General features: G+C 35.8%; 1 protein-coding gene across 4 annotated transcripts in view; it reads right to left on the bottom strand.

Moving 5' to 3' along the window:
* LOC140458400 (protein lin-28 homolog B-like) overlaps window positions 1–14,844 on the bottom strand; it is a 252,221-nt gene extending 237,377 nt beyond the window's left edge. Inside the window, exons 1-2 of one of the 4 annotated variants that reach the window (XM_072552918.1) lie at window positions 14,690–14,844; window positions 209–260 (exon numbers count right to left, since the gene is read on the bottom strand). In XM_072552918.1, coding sequence (XP_072409019.1) covers window positions 209–245 — 37 coding nt within the window. In that variant the 5' untranslated portion in view covers window positions 246–260; window positions 14,690–14,844. Of the gene's footprint in view, window positions 1–208; window positions 261–13,460; window positions 13,531–13,821; window positions 13,840–14,479; window positions 14,550–14,689 lie in introns of those variants that run through there. The other 3 variants (XM_072552937.1, XM_072552927.1, XM_072552909.1) reach the window with 3 other exon arrangements.
* Between the last annotated feature and the right edge of the window lie 2,814 nt (window positions 14,845–17,658).

Raw genomic sequence — 17,658 nt, forward strand, 5'->3', positions numbered from 1 at the left:
TAGCGTAATTTATTAGTTTCCAATTACATTTTCAGACAACCGGTACTTTTAGCCTCTAATCGGGAAGCATTGGACAGTCAGAAAATTGACTCTCGTTGCGTATTATCATCTTTACAAACCTGGAGAATTAAGAAGCGCAGTTTATACCATGCTTCATATAGTCACAAATGAACGGACATATTTCGCAAGTTTTAAGAGAACGACCAACCTGCATCAGGACAGGAAACCATCTGGGATGAGCTCATCCTCTTCGGAGAGACCTGGAAATTAACACGTTTGCTCAGTTTGACATTAAAAGGACAATAAATATTTGTACACAGTTCACAACTTTTACGGTTAATGAAAAAAATGCGTCCAAAGATGGAATCTTATCTCATTGCATCCCGAATATTTGACTATTTCGATTACCTTGCTTTGCAGACACAAAACAAATGTTCAGTGAAAATCAATCTTCTCGTAGAAGTATTCCCAGACACTGTTCCACTCTCTAATACAGCCAGGCGTTTTCCTAATTAGTTCAAACTTTAACCGTCTATAGGATAGTGCCACTTTTACACCATCGCGTCCCGAACATTCCAGTCACATTTTTGACAAAGGCATACGGATTTGCTTCCCGACTGATAAAGCAGTGTATATTATTTCAAGTCTATTAATAATGGATTATATTTTACCAGCAGAATGTAACACAAGAACTCCCTGCGTTCCTGGACTTAAGTCGATTCTTCTATGCAAACATACTCTGGAGCTCATGTTTGCAATGAAAACCAATGATTAGCCTGTTGATCCCATCGAACTTACCGCAGTATTTCACGCAGAGAGATAGTACTTGCATTCGCACAGCTCGTGCATATTAAAGTTATATTCATTCGTTTCAACCAGTGTATTGAATTTAATTTATTGTCACGTGTACGGAAGCACAGTGAAAAGCTTTGTCTTGCGAGCAATACAGGCAGTTAAGTAGCATAGATAAGTAAGTAGTAGGTAAACAGTAGTGAAACAAAAAAACAGTTACAGGCGGACGTTAAGAGTTTGAGAGTCTATTCAGTATTCTAACAACAGTAGGATAGAAACTGTTTTGAAACCCCGCTGGTGTGTGTTCAGGCTTCTATACTGTTTCCCCTATGGTAGAGGTTGTAGAAAAACATTGCCAGGGTGGCACGGAACTTTGAGAATACTGGAAGCATTTCTTTGACAACAGGCCTGGTAGATAGATTCTATAGATGGGAGGTTGGCCATTGAGAGTGGTGAACTCAGCGCGGACACTCTCTGTAACCATCTCTGATTTTGAATGGCACAGTTGCCATACCAGGTAGTGATACAACCAGTCAGAATGTTCTTGATGGCGCACCTATAAAGGTTGGCAAGGGTATTTGCCATCGTGCCAAAATTTCCTCAGCTGCCTGAGGAAGAAGAGATGTTGTTGGGCCTTTGTAACCAGTGCGTCCGCATGAAGAGTCCAAGAAAGCTTGTTGTGGATGACCACTCCCCTTCCACCTCTGTGCTCTTAATGTGTAGGGGGGGCATGAGTAACATCCCGCCAAAAGTCAATAACGAGAGCTAGGTTGTTCTCAGTGCACCATCTTTCCAGGTCTTCCACACCCCATCTGCAGTCTGTTTCGTCCCCATCTGAGATTTGACTGACTATGGTAGTATCATCAGCAAACTTAAAAAAAACAGACTAATGCCATTTACAAGATTAGATTCCCTACAGTGTGGAAACAGGCCCTTTGGCCCAACAAGTCCATATCAACCCTCTGAAGACTAACTCACTTAGTCTCATTTCCCTCTGACTAATGCACCTAGCACTATGGGCAATTTAGCATAGCCAATTCACCTGACCTGCACATCTTTGGACTGTGGGAAGAAACCAGAGCACCCGGAGGCAACCCACGCAGACATGGGAGAATGTCTGTGTGGAGTCTGCACAGTCACTCAAAGCTGGAATTGAACCTGGGACCGAGGCTGCAGTGCTAACCCCTGAGCCAACTTGCTGGTGATGCAGTCATAGGTATACAGCGAATACAGTGGGAGGCTGAGTACCCACCCCTGGGGAGCTCCAGTATTGAGTGAGGATGAAATATTGTTCCCAGCCTTCACTGATTGTGGCCTATGGGTCAGGGAATGGAGGATCCAGTTGCAGAGTGGGGCTTAGTTCAGATCACTAAGTTTAGTAATCAGTCTGCGGGTGTTTGCCCTTACCACCTTACACAAATTTCATATTTCTTTCTATAATGCACTCACTTAACATACCTTTAAACCTTGCCGCCCTTATTATTAAATATTGGAAGAATAACATTTCATTTGGGTTTACAAATGTGTTTTTTTTTTAAATGGTCCAATACATTAATAATTAGATTTTCCTCTAGCGATCACATGTAACGATCTGAGCAATATTACACGTCAGCACACGTTTCAAGACCAGGAGGTGTTTATATTGGGAGAGGTAGGTCTAAGCCAACGGTTCAACTCCGTGTCTGTAATTGACCAGGTAGACGGCGCTGTGAGCAGGCTCAAGTTTCTGCGGGGCTATTTAAAGAATGCTGTACGCAGGAACGCACCTGGTAACTCGTGATGTCTCGCCTGCTTGTCTATACAGCCAATCGATCAGCCCGTTAAAACAAAGTCATGTCGTCAGGTACGTTCGGAAGTTATCTTTCCTCCCCTCCACCCGCCTCTCTCCCGTCCCAACATTTCCCAGCGTACACATGAACTCCTGATAGTGATTCAGGGAGATGTTCTCCATCTCTACCCGCACACAGTACACTACTCGAAACAGACAGTCAGGATTGTTAAGTGAGACAAGGAGTAGCGAGGTGAATGCCGGCATACCGAATGCTCGAGCGAGAGTGATCTCGTCACAGATCGTAACCAGGTAAACGAACGTGTGTCTAACGATCAGCTACGGCTCGCTAGTCGCTGTGCAGTGAGCAGCCATCGCTCGCATGCTTGCGGCCGAGCTCATTTATAACATTAGATACAATAGCTCTCTCGTCTCGAAATAAATCAGCCAGCCTACCAGACAATCTGGAAGGAAACATGCTGCACAGTGAATTCGCAACAAATGGACGGGCAACCCTATTCGAAACGCAGTTTGAAACGTGTTGCAGCACTCTTTCGTGAGTGATAATTTTGCTTGGAAAGATCAAACACCATTTGTTAAAAACAACCGACGATTTCCTCAGTACCCTACTGTACACGCGGGGGTAAACGGGTAATTTTTGTACGGTTTCTCTCCAGTACGGTAGTCCATCTGTTTTTAATCCTCAGTCTAACCCACATTTTCCCTAAACAGATTAAATCTGAGGTGACAATGATGGTCTTTAATAGCTCCATTAACAGTAGATAGTATTTGAAGAGTTTGAAAAAAAACACGGAGTTGATCTTTGTGAATGAAGTAAGGGGGGGGGGGGAAGAGGTAATGTTATTTTGTGATATTGAAAGTGAGGACAGAGCGAAGATTGTTGGTTTTAACTGGCGTTTTAATTGAAGGACGCGCGAGTTTTTTTAAAAAAAATCTATTGTTAATACTACGTAGTCACCTTGATAGTTACCAGGACCATGCTTCCATCTGCGTTTCCCAGACTAACCCCGAATGGTAGATTGTATCCTTGTCAAAACATTACTGTGCAAATATAACCAGTCCTTTCGAGTACAGAAAAGCTTAAAGTAATTTATTATGAATCTATTGCAGAACGGTGCCTAAAGAACTAATTTACTTAAAAAAAGACAAAAAACTTAGAATGTAAAATATATTGCCCCTTTAACATTCTTGTGTTCCTGTTTCTATGGCGACGTTTACCCATTCGATTAAGGTCGATAAATACACATGTATTGTACTGTGGGCGGGAAAACTTGTGTAAGGGTGGTTTTACTGCGCTTGCCCGTTTTCTACATAACATGTTGACGTGCAACTGCCCTCAACATACATATTCAGACCAAAAGTGGTAACTGAACAATAGACAAGCCAAGAGAAACTGCTACTTTAATAAATCAAGGTCATTTTTTTAAAAAGTTCATGTCAAAACAACCTTCTGTAATGAAGCAGATTGTTTGAGAAAAGGCTTTTTTTTGGGTTATTTGGTAGATATGCTGTATATACATGCTCACTTCAGTGTAGCTCAATAGATGCCATTCAAGTTCCAAATCTTGGAAAATAAAAGCCCCCATTGAAACATACTGGAGGGCAGGTTCAGTACAAAGGTTTACACGTAAAATGCTGTCAGTCTGATTTATGTACTCATTTGCTACTGAATATTATAAATTGAAGTCCCAGAGTCAGAACGCCAGGTAGAGTCAAAATGTAACATACTTTCAAGTAGAGTTTGCAACATTAGCCTGATTGACAGTTTTTCTCCATTCGCTCCCCAAAATACCATCTGATGAGAAATTAGCGATTGCTAACTTTAAAGACAGTTGAAGTAGTGGTGGAATCTGGGATTTTAAAAAGTGGCCAGTGAAGAACGTTGATCATTTGTTATAACAAAACTGAATGCAACCTAATTTAGGGAGTTTTTTTTTACTATTATGCCTTCTGTCATCCTTGGAATCTTGCTGCAATTTGGATTTGAAAGGCATAGATGACCAAGTTCAAAATTGCTATGTTGAAATAAGCACTAAAGGCAAATAACAGCTACAATTAAAGACAAATGGTTTCATTCTAATTTTTGCTTTGCAAACACACCATTTTAACTAAATGTACTTTACTAAAATAAATCTGAAGCATTCTTTTTGGCAGCAGTCTTCTTCCCATCCCACTAAATTTCCTTCCAGTTTTAAAGAGATTGACTTTTAGGAAGTGTGTGCTCCCACTGAGGATTGTCAGACTTCCACATTTCATGTGGTGATCACTTGTGTGATTTAGTATTGAAACTAAAGTGTAGGTAGACTACTTGGGCATAACAGCCAGGGAATGATTAAAATTATGTGGCATCTTCACTTTCAACAGTAGGCACTGAATAGTGCTCTGCAGTAGCAACTTTGGTTTCTTTTATTCAAATCTAGGACGCTATGGCTAACATTAAAAACTTTCTTTCTGAGATCTATTAATAACACAAATTGAGGTCAAATCTTGACTAGTTTGAACACTTCAAACATAATATTTGATGCTACTTGGGAAGTATGATTGATTGATTGATAGGGTGACATTACAGTATTTGATTAAATATCATGTACAGGTATATTATGGCAAAAAACATACATTTGGAAAGTAATTGAATGGTAACAATTGTATAGGCAAAAGTTTTGAATTGTAGATGTGGTATATGATTTACTATTTCTGGTTAAATGTTCAGCATCTGTTAGCAAAAGAATTGACAGTTAAAATGAAAAACTACAGATGCTGGGGGAAAAAAAACTCCATGTCTGGCAGCATTGAGAAAGCAGAGTTAACATTTTGGGTCCATTGAGAAGGTTCACTGGACCTGACAGTTAAAACCAATTGTGTATATTCATTGGTGCTAGACAATGAACAGCAAATCTAAAAATGGTAAACTATCCAATGTCAGCTTCATTGGTTCAGAAACTAGAATAATGTTTCCTGGATTAAAATAGGAAAAGTTGATAAGTTGCTGACAAAAAATGTACTGATCCTAGAGTTGCTAATAATGGAAAAAAGGATATACCGCGTTGTTGTGTCGCCATAGTCTTACCAGACCATTGGGGCTGAGCTCTTATTAGAGAAAAGTGACTAGTGGTTATTTAACCTGAGGGCCACCAGACCTCAGGTGAGGGAAGAGGTTGAGAAGGAAAGCCCTTAAATGGTAACCTCAAACTGGTGATAGGGATTGAACCAACACTGTTGCCCTCATATTGCTTTGCTGGTATATATTGCTTTGCTGGTGAGATGAATTACACAACAGTGCAATGTATCCTACCAGAAGTCATATCCTGCCAATTAAATTATATTCTGCAAAAAAAAAAGCATCTTGACGTGGCTTCATTGCTTTCCCCTGTCCCCATAACCTTGGACATATTTTCATGCTAAAAAGCTAAGTGAATAGTAGGCACTCAAGTGAATTTAAAAGGATATAATCTAAATCATGTCTATCCAAGTATATTACATTGTGAGAATATTTGGCATAGAATCTTGTCCTAATGATTAGACTTTTATTTGCAAAATAACCTCCCATTGTGCATTTTATCTGCTTGTTCAATATTTTTGAAACACATTGCTGATGTCAGAAACTTAATTAGGACAGAATATGCTGCTTAAATATACCTTGTTTTATTCATAAGATAATAAGGTGTATTTTGCTGTTCACTACTGTCAGTGACCAAAAATTAGTCACATAAAATAGGTCTTCTCTATGCATGAAGTCATTTGAACTTGGTTTAGTTTTGGGAGTGTGTGTGAGACTGATTACATAGAAAATGCAATAATTGTTAGCAAGCAAACATTTTCAACCATAAACTTACAAGGAAGCAATTAAATTTGAAAAGCTTACAAGACAAACTGAATTAAAAATAATATGAACAGAAAAACAATCAAATTTAAATTGCCCATAACCAATACTGAGTATTAAGCCAGCTTGCAGGAGTCAAATTTTAATAAAAGGCAAACTAGAAGGACAATCAAAATGATTATAGAGATGTATCTTTACAGGAAGTATATTTTGCATAAAGAAAAATCAATCTCTGAAAGGACAAACTGTAAAACAGAAAACTACTTAATTTCAGGAAATTGAAGCTAAATATGATTAAGAGCTCACAAGCACCATTTTTGTAAGTTATTCCAACAGAGCTAGCATTAAATAATTACAGGAGGTTATCTTAAAACTACAGTAGGATGATTGGTACTTAAAAGCAAGATGGTGGAATGGTAGTCACAAGAACTTTACCATATTTAAGTGAGATATTAATTTACAAGTACTATGGTTTTAGGTATCCAATAATATCATTTTTTGTTTTACCCAAATGAAAATCTTTAACCTTAATATTTATGTTTTCCTTACCCATTCAATGTTTTATGCAGAAGCACTTCCTAAATTATGATTAGCAGTCATATTTTTGCAAGTCACTACACAATATTTAACTGGTTTCAAGCGACTGCTGAAGTTGATTTTTGACAATTGCATAGAAACAATCTGGCAATTCAGAGTAACATGTAAATATTTACACACTGTTTTTCAGACTCTGGTTGAGAAAGTGAACAATTCATGTCCAAAAACAAAATAGAGTTGGTACAAAAACATCTTCAGAATGATTAACTTTTGATTTTTAATTCATCTGTCAAAACTTATTTTATTGGTATCTGTGGATCATGGCAGTTCATTTTGCTAATACAGCAACATACTTGTTCTGAAAGAGACAATGTTTCAAAAGCATGCACTGAGCAGCAAGAGAACAGAAGGGAGGTCAAACTATCAAGATGAATAGCTAATATACATTCGTGACTAAGTATCATAATTTGATAACCGGATCTCAAATTATAACATTTACTTCCTATGTGACTAGTTTCTTTTTGAATTGAACCGCAAAAATATTTGAAATGTCAACAATTGAAGTTGTAACAATTGATATCCAAACAGAAATTTAATGAAAATTTATTTTTTAATTATACAGAAATAAATATGTAATTGATTTTCTGTTTTATGCATTTTAGACATCACCTCATACTACAAATATGAATGAGTATTGTACTATTATTGAATAACTAATTGTCTATCCAGTGCTAAGGTTGAACTGTTTTGGCATGTGTTTTGCCTTACAAAAAAAGGATCAAGTTTGAATGACTGAAGAGTTGCCCATGTTGTCTTAATTATAAAACAATGCACTTTTGTAAGCAATTCAAGTGTGTAACATGCTAATTATTAATTACCACTAAAGATGAAACACTTGGTATGTGCATTGTTGATATTAGCTTGTAAATGCTATTAGGAAAAGTTTAAGTGGTGATAGTTTATTTGCCTGTCAGTTTTTGATTTCAATAGAGCCAAATCCAAAAGACTTACCATTTGCTATACACAAGATCAGAATTTTAACATATTAAAATTTTTAGGAAATTCATTGTTGTATTTAATTATCAATTTCCTCCAATGGCATTGAAATAAACATTTCATAGCTTTCTGAACAATTTGTTCTTTCATCTTTTTATTTAATGTTAAAATTGTAAGGCAAGTAAAAGATGATCTAATATGCATGAATAATAAACTAAAATGCAAAGAGATGTTGTAAATTACAACATTTTAAAGTCATTCTTTTAACAAACCTGTTTTCAGTGTTAAGATTTTTATTGCTTTAATGTGTACATGCTTGGAAACGTAGGGAGAGATTAAGACATCAATTAGTTAGTTCCCAGCAGAAATACATCCTGCCAGTTCAATCTGGACTGACCATAGTAACTGGTCATCACAAGCTTCGAAGCTGAACAAAGGCTTAATTATTCAGCTAAAGGAAAACTGGTACTGGCCTGTTCAAAATGAGCTCAGTGACCTTCCACCTGGTTTGTCACCTATGCCCTTTAATTTGATGATCCTGTATATCCACAGACTCTATTTTTAGAGGTAGAATGTCAGTAAGCCACTTTATTTGATTTTCAATAACAATTTGCATCAGCATGTAAGTAACTATGCTAACCCTAAATCATTGTGTGATTTATATAGTCTCCAGTTTTTAAGTAATGGGATTTCCCTACCCTGCAAGTTCTAATTTGATGTAATCATGCTAAACTAATACCCGTAACAGTGACACAATGACATTTAATATATTTGACTTGAATGAGATTATTCCTGTATTTCATTCAATTGTAAGTTAACATATATCAAGGATCACAACCAGACAGATTTGTTTTTCAATTTTTAAATAATGTGGTGAATCTAAATATTTAAATCAAAATCAATGCAATTAATTTCCAGACTAATAACAATAAAATATTGTTAAAGTATTACAATATAAAATTAGACATACATCTTATGATACAATGACAAACAAATATTTAATGATTTTTCCCCAGTTATGAGATGCATGTTAGAATATGGCTGATACTGTGAAAAGTACAGTAAAGATGATTTTCTTCATGATCTGTGAATGTTATCCTAAACAATACAGAATTATTTTTAATTGGTGGGAGCTGCAAAGATAGATGAAGCCATAATTTGATTAACCACGATCTTCTAAAATGGCAGGTCAAACTAGAGGGGCTCGATGGCCTACTTGTGATTTGAATGTTAATGTATCTGTTTGTAGTTTTGGCAATATTTTCAAAGCTTTGTAAACAATTTATTAAACTATGTAATTTGACTATTTCTATGATTTCATAGGATATTTTACTATAACTTAGAATTGGTGATAATCCTTCTTTATTGCAAATTAACATGATCACTTTTAATTTAAAAAAAAACTTATGATATTGTAAAAACGCAAATTGTTTTCTGTTCTGTTGCCTCTCTCAAGCTTCCTGCATGCAACCCCCCCCCAAATAAAATCACACTGTTGTGGGGTGGTCTTCAACAGTGAACATGATTTTTGACAATTTTAAAAATCAACGCAATTTTTTTTACAATAAGCTGCTTACTGGAAAAAAGACTTTTAACTGCTCAGAATCCAGGTAGTATTTCTAAATATGGATTAATAAACAAGTTTCAGTAATGATCAATTTTGCTGCCTTGATTCAGCACTCCGGTCAGCGACTTCATACAAAATCATTATGTCATTGTACGTACACTTCCATGATATCGTCTTACTTTTGCAAATTGTCCTACTCAAAGCTATTTGTTTACATCTATGAATAAGCTTAATTTAAGTTCCTGGAAGACTTTATATTCAACACTTGGATTGATTTGATCAAATATGTGCAAGGAGATCAATGATACACAGGGTCACTGAGTGAAAAGACAGTGATGTTACCTCAATGGACTGGTTGCCAGCTGGGGCTTTTAAACACTCCAGTATATGTTCGTGCTTTACATTGCATGCCTGACAATAAACAAACTGCTGTGATTTAAAGAAAGACAGCATATATGTTTCTTAATTAATATGAAGCATTTAATTTACTTTTATGAATAACATCTATGATAACCAAAATGCTCAAAATTAATATGGCAGCGCCAGTCTGCAAGATACCATACTTATAAGCTGTACCATTTCCTTTCCATCTCAGGAAAAAAAAGACATGACCCACAGACACCAAAGACCATTCATCAAATCAGATCTCACCTCATGCATTTGCAGAGCAACATTTTATATTACATGGAAATCTTCCTGGGGACCTGGTTCTTCAGTTTATGAAATTAAGAACATCTATTGTTTCAGGTAATATGTTAACAATGTTTAAAAATAGATTAATGGAGAACATAGTTTTATTGTACAACTGTAACCAAGGAATAATATTTGCATCATTAGAGAAAGCATTTTGGATTTGAAGAAGTGCATCATTTTCTCCTACTTAAATATTTTCCTTTATTTAATGCTTTGAAGGAACCTTTTCAGCTTCCTGATATGTAATAAAATTCAGCATTTGTATGACCACTCTACATTACCATTGCAAATGACAGCAGTGAATTAATATTTTGAAACTTTGATAGACTATGCTAAGAAACCTATGAATATTGTTATTACAAACTAATCTTAAATAAGCCTGCTTTGCTGTTTGGACTTCAATGAGTATGATCTGTGAATCAACAGTTTTAAAAAAAATTATAAAAACATTTTCATTAAATATCAATCACATTTGGCCCTAAACTTAACAACAGATCATTTAGAGTCATAGAACAAACTTAGACAAATTCTGATTTATATTTCCCCACTGTGCATATTATTGAATCAGGATTGCTATGAATTAATTTAATTTTCAAATAAACATTGTCAATACAATTAATTTCTATTTGTTAACAAACAGCCATTATGGTAACATTTCACCTTCATTTTCAAATTTTTATACTATTCAATTTATTTTTAAATTCAGTCATGGTATATGGGCATTGCTGACTGTGCCAAGATTTATTGCCCAACCCTAACTGCCCTTTAAAACAGTGAATCTTTCTTAATAAACCAGCCACTTTTTTAAACAATGCTGAACTCAAAAAAAGTACAGTATTTCACTGTCCATGAAATGAAAGTTATCATTGGAGTACACAGTATACACCAAGTTAATTTTTTAAAAATCTGCAGAATATGAAATTAAAAGATTTCTATCAAATGAGAACTGAAATACCAGGTTTAATTGCATGCATTGTTAACAGGTCTTCAATATTCATTTATTATAAAATTGCAAGTTTAGTACATGTGACAGCTGGTCAACTCAAACCAATCAGTGGGAAGTTTACTTCAGTAACACCTAATCATATGGTTACTGCGATTTGCTAATGAATTAGTTACTGAATTCTCAAGTGTCAAAACATATTAGAACTTGTCTGCTTAAATATAATCTATAGCAATAACATATGTTAGATGAAAGTACCTCAATACAGAAGCATGTTTATATTGAAAAAAAATGAATACATTCTTACTAGTCGAGGTAACATCACTGCCACACCAAGTTGTCCTAAAGTTGACAGAGGATCACTTTTACACTCCATACAATTGAATACTTGTTAAAAATCTTATTCTAACATGTATATTTCATATCCCCAACTTAAGATTTATACTTAAGTGGCAAAATATTCATTTTTAAGATCTTATATAGTTTACAAGTTATAGAGTAGTACAAGCTTAAAAAGGGGTCTTAGATAGAAAACGTAATTGCAATTTGACTAATTTATTAGATATGTCAAGCTCCAAATAATTTTTTGCAAAAGAAAGCTACCCTGATGTTATTTCCCCCAACTCCATCTTCAAACATTTTCAAAATTGTTTGCTTTTCAAAAACTAAAACAGTTATATTTATATTGTTCATTTTCCTTTAAAAATACATTTTAAAAAACGTTTTTAGTATTTACTTTGTTTGCCTGTCGAGTGTGCTTAAACCCATGGACCACATTTTCCATCTTTAAAAACATAGAAATAAATGTGAAATGTCTCTTTCAAATTATAGCCATTTTACTGAAAATGACTTTTATTAGGAGATAGATTAATGGTGTGTTTCTTTTAAAAACATTAAGTCAAAATAATAAATTTCTACTGATACACATGAAAAACAAGCTTGAAACAAATCTCTAAATTTTTCCTTCTGAAAACCAACAAAAACTGCCTTGCATACTAAATATTACGAACCAAATCTCTAAGTGAAGACACATGATTATGTTAAAAATTGAGAATTATAGTATTTATAAACAACAATGTTTTAAGTAGTTTAGTTGGTTACACAATGCAGGAAACAAATACAACACTATACAATGTCAATTAAGCAAAAGGTTAATTAAACATACATTACACAAATGTATGTTCAACTCATGCTAAAGCATTCGCTACATTTTGGTTGAGATTTTAAACAATACACAAGATACTCAAAGCCAATGAGAACCTTTTGATGTCAGAGATTGTAATTAGCATATTTTCACATGTATTTTCAAAAAATACATTAATGTAAGTACCTGGAGAGAATACTATTTGATGATCAAGAGTCAAAGCTGCAACACATTGATTCACCTTTCCCTCAAACACAGCAGATTATTTTCTAGCTTTTGGAACCCCAAGTTTTCAAACAAATTCAAATTGTCTGAAACATTCTATTTATCCTGTCATTCTATACAACTCAGATGCATTACATTTGGCTTTATATTTGGTATGATAGTGTTGCTTGAATTTATTAGCACTTCTCATTTCTATATGAACTCAATGTCCTGCACATAATATATTAAGTTCTTAAGTGCAGTCATGATGGTCACAAAACAAAGAATCAGAGTACAAGACTCGTAGTCCATAACTTCAGATCACAAACCACACTTCAATTTGACTCTAATGAAAGTGTGTTGTCTTAAATTGTGAAGAGGTTGGGGAGGGGTAGTGGTTGGAGAAAGATGAGAATAAAATCTTCTCCATAGTTTGGATGAATAAATTGTCTTAAACTTTTACACTTTATAATGGAGATACACTTCTCTAGAACTCTAGCATGAGGTGATGGTCAATATTTACACAGTTGCAATGAATATAACATTCGTTTGATAGTTAAGAACTTCATTATTGCAGTCTATTTTCAGTAATCCTATCACAGATTCTTTTTATGCCTTTCTAAACGATAAAACAAATCCTTTGGTCTTGCAGTTAAAACACTCAATAATGAACGTATTTTTAATGACATCTCACTCAGAACAATTATCTGCGAAGCGGAAACTCCTTAAACAATAGGAGTAAAGAGGAATCTACTCGATGCAAATACGTTCAAATTTACTGCTGGGGAAATAATAAAACCCTCAGACTCTACAAATTCCAATTGTTTTTTCAATGAAGGCAGAAAAAACATACATAACTTCTTTCTAAAAGGCCCATGCATCAATTTACATCGGTACACGTAACAACAGATGTGGAAAAACATGAAGGATTGAGGAAACAGATGCCCTCGAAGTGCTTGCTTTATTTTTAAATACCTCGGACGTGTAAAACTGCCAATGACAACGAATCAAAATGGCGACTTTCTATTCCCTGATCCACTTAAAGTCGAGCGGAAGGAAATCATTTATTCTTTCAGATCACATAGCAACAGCAAAGTTCACCGGCGATTTCAAACAAAATAAGTGAACGAATCGTGCTCAGTCGCTTCGTACAAAACGCAACTAATTGTAACTGATCATAAGAAAATGCACTTTTCCGTCATAAGCATCACGCCGCTGTAAGCATCCAAGCACCGTACCGTGAGTAAAAGAGAGTGAACGAGAAACATACATTTTAAAAATAGTGGGCACATACACCTTCTTGTGCATTTTAATGCCTAAATGAGCTCTTCATTACCGAGTAAAAAGGAGAATGCCGTAAGGATGCATCGAAGATGGGCGGGGAGGGGAGGAGAAGGGGGAAATTGCTGCATGGCAGCGAATGGGGTTTGGCTTTGCGAGTATGAAGGCTGCAGCAACAACAGCATTAGCATCATCTCCATCCCCGGGGTGAGAGCTGAGCCTCCTTTCGGAGTGGCCCGGGTCCGCGCGACGCCCCCTCGTGCCCCAGGTGACAATGAGCAGCGAGTCCCGGGCTCCCTCGCGCGCTCTCTCTCTCTCTCTCACTCACTCACTCACACACACACCTTCAGCAATTCAGGGAAGAGCAAGAGACTGGAGTCTACAGCAACGGGGCCACCTTCCAAAACAACACGCAAAGAGAGAGAGAGACACACACACACACACAGGAAGGGAGAAAAATAAACAACAGACCTACAAAACTTTTCCACCCCTCCCCTTTTGCCACCAAGCGACTTGCACGTGTTAACTCGCATTTTTTTAAAAATCCCACAAACTACTTACATGGGATTTCGTCTTTTTGTGTGTGTTTTTGGCGCGTTCAGTTTTACCTGAAAAGGTGAATTTCTACGACGCGTTCAGTTTTTCTTATTTTTTAAAAATATTACTGTCTCTTTAAATAATGAGATAGAGAGAGAGAAAATATATATACACACAGCGAAAAGAGTGAACCCGGAAGAACATTCATCTCCTGCAATTCTGGATAGCCCGACGCTGCAACAGGGAACGCTTTGTCCGCTGGAATAGACGGGCTTTATTTAGGTTAACAATTTAGCGCTTCTCGCGTCGCAGCGAATGGGTTGGACAAGATCGCGTTTAGAGGCTGCCAATAAAACGGGAGGGTCACACATTTCTATCCTTCTTACCTTACATGCGTCATTTTTTTTTGAGACTTATTTCACTTCCTGCCCGAATGTTCTTTGCTGTTGAAGAGGCAGTGCCGCGTTCAGGGCGGAAAGAGGCAACGTTGAGGATGAAACTTGGCCGAGCTGCCCAACAACCTGGAAACCGTGCAGCCCGAGAGGGAATCCCCAACTCCTGATCACACACACTTCGCCCTGCCTCACACGTCATGCAGCTTTGACAGGGGCTTTCCCCGTCACCAGCCGTGCAAGGGCGAGCCCTGCTGCTTGTGCAACGCAATGCTGTCCAGATATTTTTACACTTTCGCAAATGCAAACACCCCTCCTCCTGCAAATCCACCCCAAACCGCACTTCTCTTTAACCCTCTCAAAGTTTGGCTCGCTGCATAGACCAGTGCACTTCTTTTCAGTATTGATGGTTCACTCTCGCTTTCGAACTGCTAATTCTACGTATGAATTGTATTTAAAATCCCGTTACCTCTCTGGAATGATGCCAGAATTACTCGTTTTATTTTTGTATGTAAATTGTGATCTAAATAAGCGTTGCAACTAGTGCATTTTTTTTCAAAAATCGAAATCCAATAACAACGATTCTCTTCGTTAAACTTAATATAATTTCTATATGACCTCTACACAAGCAAACAAAAAGACGTGCAGTACACAATGGAAAGTAATGGTATTGTGCAAAAACAAAGCACAGATGAAGCATCGTGATACTCGACAATTGTGGTAGTTATGGACGCTACTGTATTGAATGAGTTTATTCGTGGAAGTGATTTTTTTTGTTTACACAGTCTTTACCAATTATGCTTGGGATGGAAGGAATACATAGTACATGAGCTGTGAAATAACTGTTTTCTCTGGAGTGAAAGCAAAAATAGGGTTGAGAACTGAACGTGAGGAAAGCACAATTAAAAATTTGCAGCACAAAAATGGGATGTGAGAAGCTTTCAAGTTAATTTTTGTTTAACATCAGACAGCTTAACAAACATGGGTAAGAAAAGAAAGACAAGTGAAACTATTTAATGAAGTGTAAACAGTTCATTTTTCTCGGCAATTTAAAAAAATATAGATTGTTTGTAATGGGAACCCAGCAGCATAAAATAACTCTTTTATCTGTCGTGAAGACTTAACTGCATCAAAAAAAGCTTTCATATACAATACCTTCCAAATACAGCTTCATAAAGCACAGCTATCAATTATCAACAAGTAGCTGAGTTGCATCAAAAATTTAAAACAAATCTACATATAGAACATATTTACTTTTGCAATTATCTTGAACTATTTTTCTTTTGAATTGACTGCTAATGAAACAACGAGAATAAATATAAATTCAACACTGCTTTTAAAATGCTTCATTTAGTATTAGACTACATGTTTTACAACTTTGAGAAATTAGCTTAAATATGTGGATTCAAGGTCATATTCAAATCAGATGGAAAATTGTGACTAAAGATATAGAACCTACTGAGGAATATTTATTGTAAAATATTATATTGAATTTATTTAGGATATTAGTGAAATCTTGGCTTTGCAATTTATATTCAATTTTAGGTTCTGTCAAATAATTTTCATCTTTTATAATAAAATCCCACAGGTTAGAAACTTTTCTCATAAAAAGATGCACGAGTTTGTGAACTTATCATGTCCCAGGAATTAATTTGTAATTTCCAACATTAACTTTCCTAAACTGTAATGCACCATTCTTGTTACTAAAATCATTTTTGAGCCTGCCTACAAGAATTCAAAAGCTATAAAGGTAGTTTTCTTTTAAAAATGGGGCACAAATGTATTTGTTGGAGAAGGTTTCCCGATATTCATTCAGCAAGTTAAGCAAACATCATGATGTGTTACATCAGAGAATGGCAAAACATGTTGTGCTCAAAGAATGTTACCATATTCCATAAATCCATTTCAAAATTTGTCCTCCTGTTGGTAATTATATAACAAGAGATTATTTCTATTGATATCTATTTCTCCTCTGCCCAATACCAAATCCTTTTTGTGTGCTAATTTAGACAGTATATTGGCAAGATTGCCCAATCCTGGGGCATGTGGAAGGTGGGGGAGGTTATGAAAAGTGAGATAATTACATCAGGTCCAATGTCACTGCACCCACAAGGGTGCGCTTTCTAGTGAAGGTAATTGGAGAGCAATTGAGTTGTACCACTTCTCCACACTCCCCCCAAACCCCAACTCCATTTGATGGGTGCAGGAGCCTTTTCAGCACCCTTTCTCTCATTTAAGATCAATTTACACACTGCATGGTGGAAATTGAATGTGCTATTAGTTATGTATTTACCAATTGCAAAATCACAATTTAGTGCTTTTTTGTGAAGGATATTCCATTCACATAGAGAATATCAAATTCGAACATCGGTCTTGACTATATTTAGTTTTGGTTATCATCTGGAGATGCAGATTGGAAATCCTTAGCTGGAATATAAGATAGAAGGTAATATCATGGTGAATCCTGATAATGAAAGAAAAATCAACAGGAAAACTATTTGTGTTCTCAAAACATAATCAACTATAGCTCAATTCCACTAATAACTTTAAATAAGCTGGGGAAAAAAATCAAGCGGAACATACAAAAACTCATATATTGACAAGTGTGGTGACAATTCAATTAAAGTAAGTTTATACACAAGTTTGTGCATGGGAATGAATAAAGTTGAATTTTTCATTGGTGATTGTTGTTTACATTGTAAAATATCAGACATCACTACAGCAAATTTTACATCGCAAAATTTCAATTATCTAACTGTAATTTTAAATGATGTTTTCCAAAGTAACATTTCACCTTTTAAGTTCTGGAGAGACTCAGCATTAGAATTTTTTTACTGTATGCTTTCTAAACTTGTTATGCATTGATGGAACCCTTCTACAGATATTCTGTTAGCAATTTAGCTTTGCAAAACTGCAGTGAAATTATTCAAAAATGTTTTCAAATGAATATATTATGTATAAAA

The sequence above is a fragment of the Chiloscyllium punctatum genome, chromosome 3 (genome assembly GCF_047496795.1).
Source record: "Chiloscyllium punctatum isolate Juve2018m chromosome 3, sChiPun1.3, whole genome shotgun sequence".
Classification (NCBI taxonomy): domain Eukaryota; kingdom Metazoa; phylum Chordata; class Chondrichthyes; order Orectolobiformes; family Hemiscylliidae; genus Chiloscyllium; species Chiloscyllium punctatum.